The sequence below is a fragment of the Podarcis muralis genome, chromosome 1 (genome assembly GCF_964188315.1).
Source record: "Podarcis muralis chromosome 1, rPodMur119.hap1.1, whole genome shotgun sequence".
In the NCBI taxonomy this organism is placed as follows: Eukaryota; Metazoa; Chordata; class Lepidosauria; order Squamata; family Lacertidae; genus Podarcis; species Podarcis muralis.
In genome coordinates, this window is record NC_135655.1 from 113,166,760 (window position 1) to 113,188,746 (window position 21,987).

Genomic DNA, 21,987 nt, shown 5'->3' on the forward strand with positions numbered 1-21,987 from the left:
TGTAGGTTTTCATTCACTGCTCCAGTACTGTATACTATGGAGATTTATTTTGCATTTTTGCAAAAAACATCCTGATCCTTTTCTTACTTCAACAGCATGTATTACCATATCTGTATTTATTTATTGTAGACTACCCAAAGCTTAAGCATTCTTCAGGAGGCGCTCAGGTCTACAACAGCACTTGATCTTGGGAGTAACCTCTCAGTACTTATAGAACTGCAAAATAAATTTAACCATATGAAGCCACGGTTTCAGGTGAGAAGAGAAATTAAGCACATCGCGCCTTATGTGAAACAAATCATTTCTAAGCGCTTGCTCCTAGAAGTACCTAAAGCAAACTTTTCACTCCATGTTAAATTCAGCAGAAATGCTGTGCTTAATAATTTTGTGACAGAGAGAACTTCACATTTTTGGTATTGTGGATGGGTGCGCATGTATAAGTTTATGAAACTGTTTTGCACGAAGTTGAAAAATGTGTCAGTTTATTTTATTATTTATTTATTTATTGTTATGGAAATAGTTATCTAGAAGCTGTTTATAAAGTTTGTATTGAACATAGCATTTTGTGTGGAAAGGAAGTGGGGGGGGGAATTAGCTTAAGTGGCAGAAATGTCATGAAACCACTCCCCAGTTATATTTTGCATGCTTCAAAGAACAAAAAAACCCCAAACAGAAATAAAAGTCTGAGACTAAATTTTTCAGGAGGGATTTAAACCTGGGCAGGCATCTTCCAGCTTCTGGTTTTCCCTTTCTGCCTAAGCCCTGAGACAGGTGCCAGACAATCCACCTCATTCTGCCATAATCTGCTTTACATAGAGAATAGATGAGAAGTTAGGGATGCTTGAGATATTTTTCTGAGAATTCTGATCTGAAATGTCTTGCTACACACATTCTGGACTAATGTGCAGATCAGAAGTTAGTTGCCCACTTGGATTTCACATCTCAGCTAAAACAAAATTGTATAAAACCATGCATATGGAGAGAAAATTCATTTAGGAAATACATATTTAAATCTGGATGTTGATGCAAATTTTGATGCAGATTGGTGTTTCGTTTTGCTTTTTAAATCAGAGATTAATGCAGACACATGACATGACAGTCTTATGAATGAGCACATACAAAAGTGGCCTGGAGGAGAAATGGACTGATTCGTCCATTGCTACTGAGAGGACAAATTTAATCTTGAATTAAAAGTCCTCCTTTTGAATGTGCCTATCTTTCAGACCATTGGGATACAACAAGTAAGCAAGCAGACAACTCCCGGTTTAACATGAATGCAAAAGGTGGGGCAGAATTTAGGAAGATACCCAGATCTTAATCCAGGCACAGGCAAACTCGGCCCTCCGGATGTTTTGGGACTACAGTTCCCATCATCCCTGACCACTGGTCCTGTTGGCTGGGTATGATGGGAGTTGTAGTCCCAAAACATCTGGAGGGCCGAGTTTGCCTATGCCTGTTAGGGCTTAGCTTTGGAAATAGGGGGGGGGGGGCGGGGATTCACAGGCTAGGTGTGAACTCCACATTCAGAAAAGGAGGAAGAAGAAATGGCTTGAAGTCAACAGTGATTTGCTTGGATTATATGTGTGTTTCCCTTTTAAGTTTCAATAATCTTCTTGCCTCTGATTTGTTAGCAACTCAATGCTGAGGTGGAATACACATTAAAGTTATCAGAGCAGCTGAGCTTGAAAGGCGTGCCTGACATGGAAAAATCTGAGAAAGTAAGTGAGCTTATTCATCTCCATAAGGAGATAAAGGAAAAGATGGCAGAATATGATGACATTTTCAACAAGACTATCAAATTCCATCATGTCAAAGAGGAAGTGAGTATAGTCACCTCTAACCTGGCAAGAATTTATTTAACCTCAGAAATTCTCTTGCATGTGTATTCTGTGTCCCATAAATGAACACATTAAACGAAGCACCTATGACTATATAATAACCATACTAAAGCATACACCAGCTCCTAACTCTGGACTCAGACCCAAATTTGTGTATGTCTTGAGCCTAGACATAATGGCATGTGACTGTAAAGTGGAGGGACAGAAGAATGGTTGTTAACGAAAGATAATACGTTAATCTCCTCAGCTTGAAGGCCTCATAAAATCAGGAGGACTGAAGATCCCTGAAGCGAAAGATGTGCCCAGCGACACTCCACATGCTAAGATTCACTTGAATAATGCTCAGGAGAAGCACACACATATCAGGCACCTGTACAAATTGGCACTCTCTCTTGGAATGGATATAATTTCAGCAGTGCAACATCCTGTAAGTCAACAGAACGATCCTATTAGTGGAAGAAAGCAGGGATAATAACGGGACACGGTGCTTCCTTTTCTCCATTACTTCTGGGTTGGGCTGTTTACAACAGATTTAGAAGGATACCAGAGATTGAACCTGACAATTGCCTATTTTCCCATATTGTATAGTATGACAATTTCTATGACTGAGCTAGGCTATTTACAAGCTAACCCAAAGGCAACATCCAAATCCCTTCAGGCTGAGAGATTAAATGCCAGGATCGCTCAGCAATCATCACATAATTGTATTACTCCCTCAGCATTCAAGAAGGGCTAATGTAGAACTAGACTCAGGCATTTAAACCAAATAAGCATGTTTCTATTGTACCTCAATGTACAGTTTGATAGAGGGCCTAATATAAAGAGTACACAATGGTAACAACACAATAAAAATAGCAAAATGATAGATTATAATTTGTTTCAAAGACCCAGTGCTCAGTTGCTCATCTGCATTCAGTATTAGCAACGAGGCATGTTTTCTTTGTCCAGAGGGATTCTCTGTATCTTCCATGATGTAGCCACACGATTCACTCCTATCTCTCAAAGTGGTGCCACACACAAAAAAAGAAGAAACTGTAGCAGGTTCAGAATACAAAAATCAGACAGTTAACTAGAACAATCTGATGGTAATATATTTCCCCAGGTTTATGCCAATGTCAAGCTTCACGCCTTTTTAGGTAGATGCAGAACTAAACCCCATATTTTCAAATCTTGCCAGAATGTTACCACATCAACCTCTTGGAAGAACATAATCTTACTGTAAAATATCTTAATTTTAAATTGAAGGGTTTTTAAAAAAAATAAAAAACAATAACAAAACTGAAGTAAAAAATAGCGTTGCAGGTCAGTTTGCAGCCCCTGATGCCAACTTTTTCAGCCTGATTTCTGCATCTCATTCTAGAATTCCTTTAATGTTTCTGTAAAGAACCTGCAGCAGCAGCTCAACACCCTTGAGTCTGACAGCGTGAACTGGGATTCCAAAGCTGAAAAGTATGAGGAAGATTTGTCGCACATCCTCCACTTCTGCACCACAAAAGACGAGATACGTGAGGTCTGGTGAAAAAAGCATATTAAATGGTCAAAAGCTGTCGTGTCCTTTCACTTCTTTCTGTTTAGTAGTCTTCAGTAGAGCTATCCTTTCACCTTTATTTGGTTAAGTTTATGGGGGGGGGGTGATTCACAAACCCATTTTTTGAGATGCCACTTGTTTTCTTGAAGATAGGTTGGAAATGGTCTCAGCTCTCTGCAGTTTTACAGCCAGACTGTGGTATACTGAGGGCAGAGTTCATTTTTAAAAAATGCCTCTTGTCCCATGTAAAAAGTTATCTGCATGTAGTCAATGTAGCTATCGTGATGTTTCTAATTTAGCGTGCCTGATACTTCCTTTCTAATATGCTAATTTACTATACAGAGATTAGTTTTTATATGTGAAAAGAAAAAAAATACATGCGTGGCACCTACAGTCTGAAAAGATTGTTCTTTGGTTTTTATGTGGTTCAGTTAAGTGGAATAGGCTTACAGAGATACAGTGGTACCTCGGGTTACGTACTTAATTTGCTCCGGAGGTCCGTTCTTAACCTGAAACTGTTCTTAACCTGAAGCACCACTTTAGCGAATGGGGCCTCCTGCTGCTGCTGTGCCGCCGGAGCACGATTACTGTTCTCATCCTGAAGCAAAGTTCTTAACCTGAAGCACTATTTCTGGGTTAGCGGAGACTGTACCTGAAGCGTATGTAACCTGAAGTGTATGTAACCCGAGGTACCACTGTATGTGAACTGAACTTTGAGCACAAACAGCATTTTGGTACAGCAGAAATGTAGAAATGTGCACAGTCTGAAGCACAGATGCCAAGTGAAGCATGTTAAATGGATTTTTAGCTCCTCCAAACATTATGATGCACTAGTATCCAGCATTGCTCAGGAATTCTAAGAAACCAAAGAATTTGAAATCAGTGGTTAAAATCAATGCAGTACTGAAATGTTCAATCCACCATCTTGATTCAAAATGGCATCCAGTTGGAGCCAAAGAATACAGATGAACATCAGCTCCTTGATCTCAGGGACAATCATGCAAAATTTGATTATGATATCCTAAGAGGTGTCCAAGTGCAAACAAACAACTCCCGCAGATAGTAGATAAATTAATAGTTGTTGTCATCCAAATAGCTACTTGTCCAAAGGCTTGAACATCATCAGAAGGACTTTTGTTCTTGGAACAGTCTCTAATGCCATATCATGGATGGCTCATTTCAAAGTTTCCTTCATTTCTAAATCAGTTTGCTACGAAGAATGGAGGGGAATAGTTCAAGAAAAACAAGCAGAAAATCCCTTTAGATATGAGAAACCTCTGCAGTTCTCTAAACATAATTAGGTGCGTCAGTATGTCAGTACCGTACCATCATTTTTCTTACGCTTTCAGATTATTAGAAGCTTCATCTTATCTGTGTCACGCAGTGGAAAGTTGAACATCTTATACCCTAATTATGAGGACATATGCATATGTCTGTGTCTAAGTGCGATTCTCTCCACCCCCTGTCCTCTCAACTGGTGCTATTCTCAGCTTGTCTGCATAAAACATCTAGTGATCACATTTCACTTTTCCCAATCAGCTTGTCTGCACTCGGCTAGTTTCCAGTCCTTAGCAGGAGAATCAAACTCACCATCTCTTTCACCTTCCTGTTAATTCCACCTCCCTTGATGAATCTGATTCCTCTGAGCCAGCTGGTTGAGCTCAACAGAAGCGTGAAACTGACCATTGTTATGAAGTTGTGAATTTCACCTCGGTGGTGCCAAGATTTGGTTTCATTCTTCTGTTAGGGAGTTTCTGTATCTCCAGGCACAGAAACAGTCTCCAGCCAGCACCTTCCTTACTTTGCTCTCAGTATACAGCAGCCTAGAAGTACTTATCGTAGCCATCCTTTCCTTTCATAGTTTAGTCCTGCGACAAAGAGGAAAAGCCACTAAACCAATCGTGAAACTGGTACAGGGCGAAACATATTTATGGACTGCAGTTTTAAAACCAGAGGACTATGCAATTAAAAAGAAATGGTCATCTGGGCGAGACTTTGGGTAGTGTTTTCCTTAATGCATAACCAGCAATCACAAATGGTGGCAGTATTCTGCCACACAGGACAGGAATATTATGCTCAGTAATGGAGTTTCATGTTCTGGCACCGGGGGGTGGAGAGCAGGCGGGGGCGGGACTGGTGTGCGTCCTGGGGGCGTGGCAAATCACCTGTGGGGGCGTGGCGCCCAGCACAGGCAGGGGGGCAGCCGCAATGGCACCCCACCGGGATCACGCTGCCAGGGGCGGTGCGCTCCCCTCACTCCTCTTCCTCCGCCAGTGGTTATGCTACTCTTGTGCAAACTTTGAAAGAGTTAGAGTGCCCAAGTGTTCTTCATAAATCAATTAAAAGTCATATGGCATGTTCTTAAACTAGTTTAATCCCATTAAGGAGGGTCCCCTAAGTGGTTGGTGGTTTGCCATCTGCTAGCTACAACCTGCAGGAATTCACGTATAAAATAAAACAGTGCAAGATGCCCTTTTTACACTGTAACTATTTTTGTCTATATTGCTTTAGGAGCACTAATCCAACAGGATTTTATAATTAAAGTAGTGAGTTTATTATGAAGCATATTGTAGCTATTGTTCAGTCAGCTTGAATGCCTTCGACAGTTACAAATTCAGTGAATAATTAAATTAGTTGTCACCGTTGCAGTTTCTCTCTATTTGCCTCCAGTAGTAAAACATGCATCAAACAATAAATTGAACATTGCCTACCAGGTAGAAGCAAACAAATGTTATACTACTGGTAGCTGGGGGAAAGCTGGTTATAATTAACAAGCACATACCTGTTCATGGGGACTTGTAGGTCCTCCTCCTAAATGTTAGGAGGCCTCCTGGAGCAGCAGCAGCCTATCCACACAATTCTGTCCCTCCCTTGAGCAGTAAGTCTTCCTGATCATGCATGGCGGGGTAGGCTGGGCTTGGATATTGCCCATTCTTTGTACATCTCCAATTGACTGCACTAGATTTCATAAATGCTTTATTGCCCAAGATACGTTCATGTTCATTGCTCAAAATATTTGTGTTCTTTTGGATGTGCACATTAGTTCCAAGGTGGAGTTTGGTTTAGAGCGAGGTGTCCTTATACCGTTCCTCTTTAAAGAACCATGTGTTCCACAGTGGTAATCTTCTACCACCAGCAACATCTTATTTCACAGGAACAAACAACCCTGCAGTGAAAACCAAGGGTAGAATTCAATGTCGGTGGTGGTGGGGATGCACATGGGGAACAAGGTCTGCATATGCAACCGGACTTCTCCCCTCTCTTTCCCCTGTGTGCCCTCTAAACCTTATCTGAGTCCCCCCCCCAACCTTCCAGAGAAGATTGGGGGGGGGGGCAGGGGGATGAGAGGCAAGGAACATCCCATTGCATTAGCAGACCCTGTTCCACCCACACAACAACTTAGCCGAACCCTGCCACAAGTTGAAAACTATTTCTTTTGTCTTCATCTATAGTGGAAGTCTTGCTATAAATTGCATATTGCCTTTGTTTTAAATAAATGTCCCCCATTAATCAGTTAGGGAGATAACGCCAAATTAAATGGTTGGTCCCTGAAAGCCTTTTTCCTAGACGAGTGGTAAAAAAGTGAGTTGCTCTGTTTTGTTTGTGAACCATGACAACCAGATCATTAAAACAGTGTCCTGTTCTCTATTATTTGTTTTCTCCTTCTTGTGTGATAAATCACAGCAGTTGTCATCACATATCCCCTCCATCATTCCTTACCTAAGACAAAGCAGCTATATTTCAGGACAGCTGCACAAATTTTGTCTATAAGGCACTAGAAAAGCTTCTTAGAGGGCAAAGTTGATTAAAATCAATTCTACTTTTCAATAAATAGAAGAGTGAGTGGCTAACTCAAACGACCCTTTCCCCCATTTCATGTTAAAATTTATTGGACAGCCAAGGGCTGTCCTTACAAGCAATCAAGTGCATATATACATTTCTGTTGCCGTCGTGCTTTCAGCAAATTTTATTATTACAATTTGCTGAAAGCATGGCAGCTACAATGGTGTAATTATATTGCTCATTAAATGCTTACAAGGCTACCCAAAGTTTGCTTACTATTGGAATCAGAGGGGAGTTTACTTTTTCCAGGTGACTAAGTACTGGAGTGTTAGATGCATGCAGATGTTTCTCTTTTGCCTTATTTTTAAGTAGGGCCACATCAAGTCTACCAGCTTCACCTGCCCCACCTTGTAAGTGCACTTGTTCCACTATTTGATGTTTACACAGGTCAGTCAAAGGCAACCAAAATATAGCAGGTATGTTGGAAAAGAGAACGGAAACAAAACAGGTATGTTAGGAGGAGACCATGCTGACCAATTCAGCACTTAGCAGTATTGCTCTCCTACCACAAAAGAATTCCACTCTTGAAGCAGAACTATTCATTCCTTTGCCTGGGACATGTGCTGAGTTGGAGCTGAAGACATGACAGAGGACAATGTAAGGGTCTAAATCTGAGCTTTAAGATTTCCCATTAAGTCTAAAAGAGAAAAGTGGCAGCTGCTGCAGATCTTTTGGCATACAAGCAGTTTCTTCTGAAACAAGATCTCATTTCATGCATCTTTGCCAAAAAAGAGAGAGGGAGAGATTAATTAATTAATTAATGAACGGTGGTGAATTGACATGTATTGTTAAAGAGAATTCTCTTGTTGACGTATGTCTCGGTCAAAGGATTCCTTTCATCGCCTACAGTGTACAAATTTCACTTTTTGGGGAAAAGACAACTTCGACAAACTGAAAATCAGTTTCTTGGTGAAGCTGAGGCTCCAAACACGACTGTTGTGACTGATTCAGTTTGTGATAAATTGATAATGATAATTAGCACCTCCAACTGAGAATGAAATATTGAAAAGGAGGCGTTATTTATAACTGAAAGTAAAGACAGCACTCAAAGATGTCTCACATATACACTCAAGTTTAAAGTGCATTTATTCTGGGCTGGTGTGAGTGTGGATCATGAGGAGGAGTGTGGTACTTATTTAGTTCTCTTTCCTGCCCTATATAAAGGTTAGGCATATATTAACATAAACTTTATCTTTGCAACAACTCTGCGGTAAGCCACGATGAGAAACAATCACTCCAGTTCCTTGAAGTCCAGGGAGAAACCTGTTTAGAGAGACATTGCTGGAGCTCCATCTGGCATCTTGGACTTGGCATTATTTGCCTAGTAAGCTTCAAGTCTAAGCCAGGATTTGAACACTGGATTCCCACATCAAAGCCCAGTACCATATCCCAGGGAATACACCAAGAGATCATTTTCACTAAGGGTATGCAGAGGCAAACACAGCTTAGAATAGACAATAATACTTTGGAATTATTTTTGACAGCAACGGAATGTTGTGGAGGACTGGGATGGGAGGCCGTGTCTTCCCATCTACTTCCCACAATGCCCTGCGGTCTAAGCACGATATTGTACTGTACCTTTAAAGCACATTCAGAGCTCATCTTTTCCTTCAAAGGATTCCCGGCACCCTAGTTTACCATTCACAGAATTACAGTTCCCAGCAACCCTCAACAAACTACAATGCACAGAATTCTTCGAGGGGGGAAGTGTGCTTTGAAGGTAGACTGTGCACGGAGACTTAGGTGGAGAGAAGCAGATTGGCAAAGCCCTTTGTTCCTCCCCACCCCTCATTTCAAGACAGGGCTGCAGTGCGTTCCTTTCCAGTTTGCCTTAAATTAGTGGGTCCCCAGTCATGCTCTCCTCCTCTTTCCATTAGTCACCCTCTGCCCTTTTTAAAAAAATCATGGATAGCTGCAACTTCTTAGAAAAGCTTCCATCTTTCTCAACTTCTGTTTGTGCATTCCAGCAACATACACACCCGTCTCCCTGGAGGCCTATCGGCTTGCGGCCTCTCCCAGCTCCAGCACCAGGGTGTGGCCTTCCCCTTCCCATTAAAAATAGGACACAAATTTGGTTCAGAAATAATCAAGAAGCCCCAAGATCTCAAGCTAGTAAAAATGAAAATATATTTGGTTATTTGGGATCAATCGAGCACTCTCCGGGAGGTGTCCTGCTGCCTATTTTGGCAAGGAGCACATGAAAATACTGGAAAAGCATGGATTCATCTGCTTCCATCCCATGGCATTTAGTTTTGCAGCACAGTGCTAATTTGCCAGAAAAATTCAAAAGGCTATTCATTCCTTTCCAAAGACACCTTTATGAAAGCTCAAGTGGGTATCAAATTCTATGCCCTAGAGTTTCATCCCATTAGTTGCTAGATGACGGACATCATCCATTGTGTTGACGGTCAGAAACTAGAGCTCACGTGGCAAGGCCAAAATGAAACAAACATATATTATATTTTAAGACCTCCAAGAAAGTAAGAAACGAGGATGCAGTGGAAAATATACACTGCAGATGTTGCAGAGTCTGCAGTCCTGTTGGAAACGAGCAGAAGAGTTTCACGGGAACATCAGCTTGGGGCTATTCTCTGCCCTCTTTGAAAATAGCAATGGAGGAGTAGTCTTGAAACTCACTCCTGCATCAAGCGGAAAATAGTGCACATTCATACTATTATAGCATTTTTGTGGAGTTACAGGTTTTGACACTTGTCTTAGTAGTGATGATGCACATCAGCTATTTCAACGTGGTAGTTTTTAGAAATTTTGGCCTGGGAACTTATTTCTTTTCAGAGTACTGTGTTCTCAGAATAATAAAAACTTGTAGTGCATTTAAATTATGGTTTACATGCTTTCACAGAGAGAGATTATCTCCCTTTTGGGGGGGGGACACCCCATGTTTTCAGGATGTACATTGAGTGTAATCCTAACCACATAAATATTCCGAAGTACATACTTTTGAATTCAACTGGGGCTTTATTCCTGAGTCCTGGGTAATTGTGGTTCTACCCGAGAGTAAGTCCTATTGCACTCAGTGGGACATACTTTTGAGTAGATAGGACTGCAGTATAAATAACTTTTTTTATTTAACTCTGTACTGGTTCTTTGTTTTATATCACTGTTAATAATCACTCATGAATAATGGTTTGTTTCCAGCTCAGAGAATCATTTAAAGACCTCAAAAAGAAATTCAATAACATGAAATTCAACTATAGCAAGAAAACTGAAAAAGCACGAAATCTGAAGACTCTGAGAATTCAGATTCAGCAAGTTGATGCGTATGTTGAAAAAATGCAGGTAACAATTATAGTTGTTGAGTCATGGCCTGCATGATATGTATCTCAAAGATGCACCATGATGACTGACAACATTCAGCAGATAGTTTTCATATCACAGCTGATGAAACAGAACACCAAAGGTCACACATCCTTTTTCTTTTAGCAATTGGCTTAGGGTATTTTGTGTGTGTGTGTGTGTGTGTGTGTGTGTGTGTGTGTGTGTGTTTCAAGTTCAAAACTGACTCAACATTTCACTTCTGTCTTCAAAGCATTATGCAATTATTATATGATATTCCTGTTGAAAGGGTCATAGACATACTTTTAAATCAACAAAAGCCAAGACCAATAGTGAAAGGAAGCCATGGTTGTTAAAGTGGTATCAAAATTCTTTAAATATATTGTGCAGATATGGCCTAAAATGCTAGGGAGAAATCTACCACCTAGCTATCAGCCCCACCAAGTTAACCAGACGATGTAGAGCAGTAATGGCCAAGCTGTGCCTTCAGAGACTAATTAAAAAGTTTTCAGTTCCATAGAAGTTGTAAATACCTATTAAATGCAGAAATGTGTGTTTGTTTCCTGTGCTTTTCAATTATCTGTGGCTATTTCAGATAGAGTAAGTTTTTGCTCTGTTGAACGTTTCTAAAATACCTTTTAGAATTTCTGAATATTCTTACTGTATTCCTTGGAACAGGTACTGAGAAAGAAGACCGATAATCTAAAGAAGAAAATCTTAGATTCCTTAGCAACTCAGCCTAGTGATAAAGCTGAGATACTCTCTGGCTCAATCAATGAATTAGAGAAACAGCTGAGTGAATTTGGCAAGATTATGGAGGATTACAAACAAAATTTGGATCTGATGGAGCGTCTGCAGCAGATGATGGAAGAGGTATACAAAAACCACAAATGCACTTTACAGATGTGTTAAGGGGCCAGTTCGAGGTATGGGACTAATGTGCATCTCATCCATCATTTCAGACTTTTTTTAAATGGACCAGAGACTTTGTGGAAAGAACCTGGAGTTAAATGACTATAGTAGTTCTCATTCATCTATTGCCTGTTCACACCCCAGACTTGAAGACTTGTTTATTGAGTGATTGTTGAGTAAATGGCAGTTGTGTGTTTGATTGTGTTGTGTAGTGTTGTGTAGAGTGAAGAGTGAATGTGTATGGAAATGATTTTTGTGACTGTTTTTGTAATACGTATGAGACTTTCTGCATTATATTGCATTCTGATGTTCCATCTTGATGCATATTGATGTTTTGCATATGATTTGATTTGTGATTCTTATATTTATTGTTGTTTAATTATGTTACTTAAAAGGTAGAATTTTTATCATTAATGGTAATAGTAGTAATGGGTTGTCACCATAGTATTCTTTTGGTGTTGAATGTTGAATTTGCATTGTATTTCTTACATTGACTCTTTTTGTTAGCATATGTGAACCACACACACACACCCTATATAAAGTTATAGGCTATCGATAATATAATGGCTTTTTCTAAATTAAGCAGCAGGGTTCAGTTTTGGGATAGTTTTTTGCCATGTACTCTTGAATATCGGTAAAGATCACACGAACCCCAAAATAAAAACACAACAATTAGCATTATGGAAAGGATTAGGCATGGTTTGACATCGTTGATTGAGCCATCAGTGATTTAACTGGAAAATATGTTTTAATATACTGGGATTTTCTGTTTCATTTCTCTCATAGTGTCTATTTTGGTGTGAAGAAGCAAGTGCTACAGTAGTTAGAGTTGAAAAATATTCATCAGAGTGTAAGACACGGGAGGCAGTAGAAACACTTTACAAGCAATTCAACAAGTTTGTTGAGCCGATGATCCCTCAGCAAGAGGAAAGAATTCAGCAGATTACAAACCTCGCTAAAGACTTATATGGTAAGAACCTATTATTTTGAAACTTCTATGTACATTTTGGGGGAAGAAGGGAGATGAGCTTACCGTATTTTTCTGTGTATAAGATGACCCCTATTTTTTTAACCCGAAATTAAGTTGTTTAGCTTTTGGGGGGAGTGGGGGAGGTCACTTCCACCAATCGCTCAGTCCGCCAGCCCACCACTGCCGATCACTTGCCACAGCCACTGCCGATCGCACACCTCGCCGCAGCCAATTGTCTGCCCGCTCGCCACCACCAACAGCCCACCCACCCACTTGCCGCAGTTGCCAATCGCCATCAGGCCTTGCCGCAGCCACCAATCACCCGCCCAATCACCACTGCCAATCTCCTGCTTGCTGCTGCCATCAATCGCACGTCCCCTCTGCATTCACTATCCCGACTCCCCCCAAATTTCCTCTGGAAGAGAGAGAGGGGGATTCTTCTGCCTGGCAAACAGAAATGCTCACACTGAAGGCATGATTAGAAGAATGTGATGCTGAATTCCTCCCGTGATAAGAAATTATGCACTTTGTTACATAGAGATGTCGGGCTATACTGTAAAAATATATATATTAAAAATCTGAACCTAAAGCTAGATACGTTTTTACTACATCGGGCTAATATAAATGTTGTGCTCCTGCTCAATTTTTTGTAAACTACAGGTATTGAAGATGGAAAGAAATACATCGAGAAAATAGGAGTGAAACACAAAGAAGTTCTTGATTCTATCAGTGAACTGTGTAGCTCCTTAACAGAACTTGAAGACAAGCTTGGGGTAATTAGTTTTCCATATTGGAACCTATATTTGATTTGTGTACACCAATTCTATATGCCCCTGTGCTTAGAACAAATATGGATTGCTTCAGTTGACATATTCAGGGTTGGAGGGGAATTTTGCCCTCAGGCTGATTTGTGTCTGTTTGCTGTTTTTTGCCTTCATCCTAGCAACCATCACAGCTTTGATGGCTATGGCATTGGGTATGACTCTTAGTCTTTGTTGGAGGTGAAGATTCAGGCCTCTTCCATCTCCCTCCATGGCAGCAGGATATCTCAGGGGAGGTGCTTCTGGCCAAACACCCAAGTGGGGATTGAGGGCCATAAGCACTTCCCAGCATGGCAAACTAGTCAGATTGTATCTGGTGCATGTTATAGGTCATCCTTTAACAGGTTTGACCCCCCCCCCAATTGTCCAGCAGGCAGGCTGGATAAAACAGGAGATGTCCAGTGCCATGCCCAGCTCACTCACATCTGTAATCCATAAAGTTGTGACCTACTTTGAACCCAAGGTGCTTGTCCAAGTCCTTTCTTTAACTGTAGTAGCCTGGGCATGCAAACTCAATGGGCTCTTTATTTTAAAGCATTTATATGCTGCTTTTCTAAATAAAGAAAATCGTTCCAGGCACCACCCATAAATTAAAATGTTCCAGACACCAACCAGAACAGAATAAAATGGGGTCCCCAAAAGAGCAATTCAAACAACAAATTATGTAATCATAATTCACAAAAACAGCAGAAGCACAAATTCTACAGCTGAATTTTGTCTATTTAGGGGAGTCCCTGCAATATGTATGTCCCATCCGACACTGTGATCATTAGGGTAGCTACCATGTGACTCATAACCTATTACGATGGCAAAAATTAGATTAATATGCCTCCAAAGGTCAACACAGTTGATCTACTCGGAAGAGTCCTGCTTTACTTAGCCTCATAAAAGGTAAAGGTAAAGGTACCCCTGCCCGTACGGGCCAGTCTTGACAGACTCTAGGGTTGTGCGCCCATCTCACTTAAGAGGCCGAGGGCCAGCGCTGTCCGGAGACACTTCCGGGTCACGTGGCCAGCGTGACAAAGCTGCATCTGGCGAGCCAGCGCGGCACACAGAAACGCCGTTTACCTTCCCGCCAGTAAGCGGTCCTTATTTATCTACTTGCACCCGAGGGTGCTTTTGAACTGCTAGGTTGGCAGGCGCTGGGACCAAGCAACGGGAGCGCACCCCGCCGCGGGGATTCGAACCGCCGACCTTTCGATCGGCAAGCCCTAGGCGCTGAGGCTTTTACCCACAGCGCCACCCGTGTCCCTACTTAGCCTCATAAATGTCAATAAAATTAAACTGAAATTTATGAGGCCTGTTTTTAACTCTTTTCCCTCTAAGCCTTGAAAGGGGGGCTTATTGGGTTGTTGTTTTTATTTTGATTATATATTTTGTGGCTTTATATTTTGATTTTGTTCTGTGAACTGCCCTGAGACCTCCGGGTATAGAGTGGTATATAAATTCAATAAATCATCATCATCATCCTTTTAAAAAAGCATGTGAAAATAGTCCATTTTTAGATTATCACTTCCACCCGTCCCAAGCCAGTGGATAATGGGAGATGCAGTTCAGAAACTTCTGGAGGGTTGGAGGTTCCCCACATCTACTTTAATTTTTTTTATCTCAATTTTGTGTTTCAGATGCTGCTGTGTATTTATTCATTTATGTCCGTTCACTTGTAGTTTTGGTTTTCATTGTATTAAATTTTATTGTGTTAAAAGCTACTGGCATAATTAAAGCTAAAAAGAATAACTATATAGGATACGTTTGACAAAGTCAGTCACTATTTTTATTGCCTTGCTCAGCTATCATAGCTCCTTTTTCCATTTGACAGGAAGACTCACTAAAGGGGAAAGCACAAATTTCTGGTAATTTTGAGGACGAGCAAGCAGCAGAACAGAAACAGATGACAAACAAGGAAAATCTAAAAGAAAAGACAAATGAGCTAAAACAACAGGTTTGCAAACCTTTTTAACCATCTTAAGGTAAAGGTGAAGGGACCCCTGACCATTAGGTCCACGGAAACGCCATTTACCTTCCCGCCGGAGCGGTACCTATTTATCTACTTGCACTTTGATGTGCTTTCGAACTGCTAGGGTGGCAGGAGCAGGGACTGAGCAAGGGAGCTCACCCGATCGCAGGGATTCGAACCGCCGACCTTCTGATCGGCAAGTCCTAGGCTCTGTAGTTTAACCCACAGCGCCACCCGCATCCCTTTAACCATCTTACTTCTGGGTAAATTAATCTCAGGTCAATGAAAACTGGTTTTAGGGGAGCAATTCACACAGGCACAAAATATTGCCTTACTGTGATCTTGCGGGGGCTGCCATTTGCTGCCCAGCATGGTAGACTAGGAGCTGGAGGGTTCACTTCACACAGCTGGGGGGTGGGAAATGCAAGACCTCCCTTTCCAGCTGGCATGCTAAACTGCCCAATTGGGTGGGTGTTGTGGGGTTAGGGGCCTGGGGACAACCGGGACCACCTTCCCCCATAAGAGGGAGTGAGGCCCGGCCTCTTGTCCACATGGAGCTTCTTGACACAGAGTTCGGACCATCCAGCCTGTACAGGTTGAGGACATAGTTATAGAATTGTTGGCAGGTAACAAAATGTCATAACAGGGTAGCCTGTTAAAAGGATCTGGGAAGGAGCAGTACTGTCCGAGAGCCCACATGGGGGCCATAGCACCCCTTCCGTGATGAATTGTGAGTTCAGCCAGTAGGCGGGCTGGTTAAGGCAGATACTTAGCCAGTGCATTTGCCAAACTGGTTTACCTCTGCCTAACACAACTGGGAAACGCAAACACTTATCCAGAATCTTGTGGGATTCAGCTGAAGGAATAATCCCTTGTCTTGAAAATATATCTTTAGGGACCCTGCGGGACCTGACATCTTTCCGCAGGGCCTGCAAGACAGAGTTGTTCCACCAGGCCTTTGGTCAGGGCGCAGCCTGACTCCCTCCTCTGGCAACCTGCACAGTATTTTGGTTGCCATCAATTTGATTTTAATTAATTTTTATAATGAAATATTTTAGAATGTGTGATTATTCAACTATTTGGTTATTTGATTGTTGTTAGCCGCCCTGAGCCCAGCTTCGGCTGGGGAGGGCGGGATATAAATAAAAATTATTATTATTATTATTATTAGGGAAACAATTTATTACATATGGAGCCATTTAGCTTTCTTAGTGTCCATGTTCAATGCACTCATTTTATTTGTTTACTGGCTTACTTATAGATGGAGTTGAGCACATTAGCTGAAAGCCCAGTTGCAACTAAGACTGTGAACACTGTTGCCTCTGCCAACACTAGCAAGGTAATCAGTTTTGTTCTAAAATATTTGTAAACCAAGGTTATTCAAAACAAAACCATGACTCACATTCAGGAAACAAAAATAAGAAACAATTCCCTACCTACCTATATAGATTAATTTTGTTGCAGTGTTTCCTTGTGTTTCTTTTCTTTAGTGACTGGACTCATCTTTTGTCTGATGCTTACATAATTATCTCCTTGGCACAAACATCCTCTAAAAGTGCCTAGTGCTAGCCCAATGAAACTCTCAATTCAGTTTCCTACACGCTGTTGAAAAAATACGATTGCCTCATCTAAGCCACCTGCATTTATTCTTCAAGAGTCTTTTACATAGCACAACATGATTTATTATTAATGAGGGTAGGATACTATAATCCGGATCACCGATTCGTAACATATTTTTGTCATACCGGCTAATGAATTTGATAATTTGCCTGAAATCATGTGTGTACGCAAGTCCATTATTAGTAGAAAAGTTTTTGACAGGTGCTTTTCAACCCTGTGGGTAAAACCTCAGCGCCTAGGACTTGCCGATCGCATGGTCGGCGGTTCGAATCCCCGCGGTGGGGTGAGCTCCCGTCGTTCGGTCCCAGCTCCTGCTCACCTAGCAGTTCGAAAGCACCCATAAAAAGTGCAAGTAGATAAATAGGTACCGCTTTCTAGCAGGAAGGCAAACGGCGTTCCGTGTGCTGCTCTGGTGCCGGTTCGCCGGAGCAGCTTCGTCACGCTGGCCACGTGACCCGGAAGCGCTGGCTCCCGGCCTCTGCGGACAGCGCTGGCTCCCGGCCTCTAGAGTGAGATGAGTGCACAACCCTAGAGTCTGTCAAGACTGGCCCGTACGGGCAGGGGTACCTTTACCTTTCAAGCCTATCATTATAATGATTAAGAACCAAGGGCATGACTTACAGACAAGCACCCTTCTTTCTTGGTTCAATTGCGAGTATTCACTCACTGAATAAAGCTAAGGTCAGAGGTGGCACCTTGGGGTGAAGATTGGGGTGGCTCGTGGCTCATGGAAGCCTTGCCCAGCGTCACACACAGCTTTAATGGCTGAGGCTCTTGTACTCAGAAAGCACATGCTTTTGATGCTGTGCTGCACTCGCCTTGGCGGCTTAGCCTCCTCTGCCCCCTCAATATTAGGGGGCCTGAGCCCCCTTGCTAAGGAATAGTGAGGGGGCTGATGGCACCTCCACCCACCTAGAGTTGGCACGCTTGCCTGAGTTACAGCTGCATCTTCTGTGTTGGAAAAAGAACTTGCAGCCTCTGCATTAGATCACTGGCCAGTTGAGGACTATTAGCAGTATAGATTCTTTGATTCCATTTGGAGTGGAGAGAATTCTGAGCTGCAGCTGTTTTTAATAAATCACAAAATGATTGGGGAGGAAAGAGGCTAAAGCACAGATATGGGATTGACTACCTGTGAGAATGGCAAGCATGGATTGAGCCTAAGGGGGAAATCGCTAAATTGTAAGAGAGTTAAAGGAGTGGGATTGATATCAGAAGTCTGGAACACTCCTAGGAAAAAACTACAGAAGTGGAAATGGGAAGGAGAGGGGTACCAGTAATTGTTGCCCACCCCAAGCCCTTTGGACAGGACACGCTGCTTTATTTAAAAAGAATTGCTATAAGGATTTATTATTGTTGATAGAACTGAAAAGCCCCATGATAATAAGCTTGATTTCATACTGTAACTAAATTGTAAACGAATACTTTTTACATTCTACCAGTCACATAGCTCATTTATTGTGTTTTCAGAAATTAAATTCCCCTGTAGAATAAAACATGCCATAGAAATATTTGAAGGGGAATGAAAATCCTATTCAACTCAGTACATAACAGGGAAACAATAAACAATAATAATTCAATTATCTTTGTTCAGTCGCTCTCTTTCTCCCTCCCTCCTTTTCTCTCTCTCTCTTTTCTTAGGAAGAGATGATATTGGCTGATATTTCAGTTGTCTGCTCAGCTGGTGAGGATTCTGTTTCACGAGACACAGATCTCCTCTTGTCTTCTGCCAAAGAGGATAGCTTTCAGGCCGAGCTGCTGGCAGAAGAAGTGCCCTCTGGAGATGAATATGAGTGTATATCTCCTGATGATATCTCTCTGCCACCGCTTTCTGAGACACCAGAGTCCAACCTTCTGCATTCTGAAACAGAGCTCGAAGAGCCACCTTGCTGTAGCTCACGTAGCCTGCATGTCAGCTCCTATAGCGTGCAAATGCAGATAAATGCTGGCGGCAAAAGAATGACAGATGAATGCGATCCTTTAACCTCCGTTGCTTATGCTGACACGCCTGGTCACAGAAAGGAACATATGTCAGATCAGCCAGGGAGATTTTCTTCCTCTACCCTAAGCTACCACTCAAAACACAAAGCAGAGTCCCCTTTTGCTCACAGTCCGCCAGAAATGCCTGAGGCCAGTCCCCTCACATGCATGCTCAAGGCAGAGCCTGCCTATTGCATGACGAGTGAAGTGTGCGAGACCCGTTTGCAACGCCACGAGGTCCACAGAAGCATGACAGAAGCACAGGGACAATTGCATGACGGAAATAACTTCACTAAAAGCCAAGATAGGCTGCATGCTTCACCCAACACATTCTCAGATCTCCTGTTTCAATCAGACACCACCAGAAGCTGCCAGAGGCAGATGGTCACCCGAGAAGAGATTAAAAGTATATCTGAAAAGAACAGCATGGTCAGCCTTTGTGGACAGGCGCCTAACTTCTCCAAGCTTCTGTCTAATGTAACTGTCATGGAAGGTTCTCCGGTGACTTTGGAAGTAGAAGTAACAGGATTCCCAGAGCCAACGCTGACCTGGTGGGTAGCTTACAATGAGAAAACCTAAATATAAATAGAGAAATCCCCACAGAGTCACATATAACCGAGCGCCAATTAGAAAACCAGAGCTACTTGTTTGGATCGCGCCACATGATTACATTTCCAGCCAAAGCCCAATTCAAAAGTCACAATATGCATGCAATGTTAGGCCTTGATGCCACCATAACTCTCAAATGTCAAAGTGATTAAAGCATGCCCCACCCGAAATATTAATTTTTTAAAAAAGATAAATGATAAACATCTCAATTTCCCAACAAAACATTCCAGTTGCTAAAAGTGCATTAAAATTCCTTTTCAAAGAGCTTATGAGTATGAGTGGATTGCTCTACATTGACAGACCAATGTCCATATTACCCAGAAAGCAGAGGAAAAATGGGGGTATTATTTACCTTGTCCTGGGTTTGCTGCACCACATTACTATTTATGCATGCCCAAGAAGACTTTGTCACCACAACCTGCTACGAAACACTGGGCACTGCCACTTTGCCAGATGAGAAACTGGGGCTGATAGTCTCCCTGTCAAAGAACCCCAACACAGTATGCAGTGATCGATCTTGAGGATTTTTGCTTTTTTAAAAAATTCTCCCGTTTTCAACAATAAGTACTCAAGACACCCTGAGTTTCAAGTTCAAGTTGCTACATTCCTAAAAGAAAGTAAGAGGGACAGCCCCAAAGCCCAGTGAAAGTTCAGAGTTGGTCACTCAATCTTCTGGATTGAGGCCACTGTCTTGCTCAAGATATTCCAATGCAGCCATGCCAAAGCTATGATTCAAGGAACGCAAAGGTCCTTCGGCTGTATCCAGCCAACAACGCGTTTGTCCCAGACATCACAACCCATGACCACCCATGGCAATTCTTCCACAGGCTAACTTAGAAAGAAAATGCATTTCCAGCAGAAGGGCCTTGGATATGGGCCAACAGCTTTTATTTTGCTGATTCTTGCTCTGGAATGATACAGAGCTGATGACAAGTTTTTTTGAGGGGGCAAATCCAGTATAAAAGGTAATAAAAAACTCATGGTAATGAAATTAGAGAGGGAAGAGAGTGTGCAGAAGGGGAATTTCTACTTGTTTTCATCTTTAAATGGAGCTTCTTGGGTTCATAGTAAGATAGGACAGGCTGAATCTTAGTAAGACATTTTCCCCAAATATATTTTGCTGCAAATCCACATTTAGTTAGCTAAGTAAAATGTAGATTGATTCTAAGATCATCTCACATTGTCACTTATTTCCTTTCCTCTATCCTTTATTCCTTGCCTCTTTTATGGCAGTGTATGTTCTTGCAGCTACTTTACTCTACCTGCACTCCACATAGAAAGAAAGCAGAATTATAGAGAGACAACATTTTTATTGTGTGTGCATATAACATCTTTGAAACCAGAAACTAACCCATGTTGAACAGAATTATTATCAGAATGCAGTTGAGAAGCAAATGGAACAGCTAAAAACTATCCCTGTGTTGTCACTAACCAATTCTTAAATTATTTTTGCTTTTAAAATACCCTAATCTTCTTTCCTTTGGGAAACCTGCTGCCAGCTTTCAGCAGACCTTAATACTTAGACCATTTTGAATTTTCACAATAGGAATTAAGCACGGATGTTATGATGCTCTAATATTGATGGCAACAAAATATGCTTTTTGCCAAAAAAGAAGAAAGGAATACAGTGATACCTCAGGTTTCAGACGCTTCAGGTTACAGACTCCGCTAACCCAGAAATAGTACCTCGGGTTAAGAACTTTGCTTCAGGATGAGAACAGAAATTACACGGCGGCAGTGGGAGGTCCCATTAGCTAAAGTGGTACCTCAGGTTAAGAACAGTTTCAGGTTAAGAACGGACCTCCAGAATGAATTAAGTTCTTAACCTGAGGTACCACTGTACTATATATCAGGCATAGGCAAACTTGGCTCTCCAGATGTTTTGGGACTACAACTCCCATCATCCCTAACTACTGGCCTGTTAGCTACGGATGATGGGGGTTGTAGTCTCAAAACATCTGGAGGGCCGAGTTTGCCTATGCCTGCTATATATAAACAACACTAATCAACCTAAGGTAATATGTAAACAAAAGAGCAGATGTTGGAAGGCAATGGGGGCAGAAGTAATTAGCTGATCTGCAGTGCCATTTATTCATTTCCTATCGAGTGCTTCCCAAAGATGTGTGGTGGAAAAGATGGGGCAGTCAGTGCCCCTCCCCCCAAGTCAACTTTAAATGATAGCCTGCTCTTGGTAAATAAGAGGTCAGCCAGGGGATAGGTAATTCATAGATTTTGCTGGGACTACATAAATTGTCTCCTACAATTCTTAGCATGGCTACTTCTTAATGTATCAATGTCCACCCATTCTTGGGTGTTTTTGCAGTGACAGTTCTCCCTCTCATAGCCTATTTCCCCTTTCAAAGTCACAGGATGGTATTAGCCGTGGAATGAGGCACATACCTACCCATGACATGGGGACAGTAACAGTTTTCTAGTAACACAGAATAGACACAGAACATCGCCAAACTTTATTTTGGGGCATGTTCCCCAATGAAAAACAAAACAAAACAATAATAACCCCCTGTTCTGATGTTTCTCTCACTTACAGAATAACCCCAGTCAATTCAGCAGGAAAGTTTCCTTTGGGTCAAATAAATGCTCTCAAATATAAAGGA

General features: G+C 41.8%; 1 protein-coding gene across 8 annotated transcripts in view; it reads left to right on the forward strand.

Moving 5' to 3' along the window:
- The window catches only part of CCDC141 (coiled-coil domain containing 141), a 125,105-nt gene that overhangs the window by 85,013 nt on the left and 18,105 nt on the right, over nt 1-21,987 (forward strand). For 4 of the 8 annotated variants that reach the window (XM_028748431.2, XM_077916504.1, XM_077916512.1 and 1 more), the window contains exons 14-24: nt 130-255; nt 1,632-1,820; nt 2,086-2,265; nt 3,199-3,348; nt 10,366-10,506; nt 11,182-11,376; nt 12,202-12,385; nt 13,046-13,158; nt 15,026-15,148; nt 16,425-16,502; nt 18,425-19,314. In XM_028748431.2, the coding sequence (XP_028604264.2) occupies nt 130-255; nt 1,632-1,820; nt 2,086-2,265; nt 3,199-3,348; nt 10,366-10,506; nt 11,182-11,376; nt 12,202-12,385; nt 13,046-13,158; nt 15,026-15,148; nt 16,425-16,502; nt 18,425-19,314 (2,369 nt within the window). The remainder of the gene's footprint in view (nt 1-129; nt 256-1,631; nt 1,821-2,085; nt 2,266-3,198; nt 3,349-10,365; nt 10,507-11,181; nt 11,377-12,201; nt 12,386-13,045; nt 13,159-15,025; nt 15,149-16,424; nt 16,503-18,424; nt 19,315-21,987) is intronic. The other 4 variants (XM_077916513.1, XM_077916516.1, XM_077916517.1 and 1 more) reach the window with 4 other exon arrangements.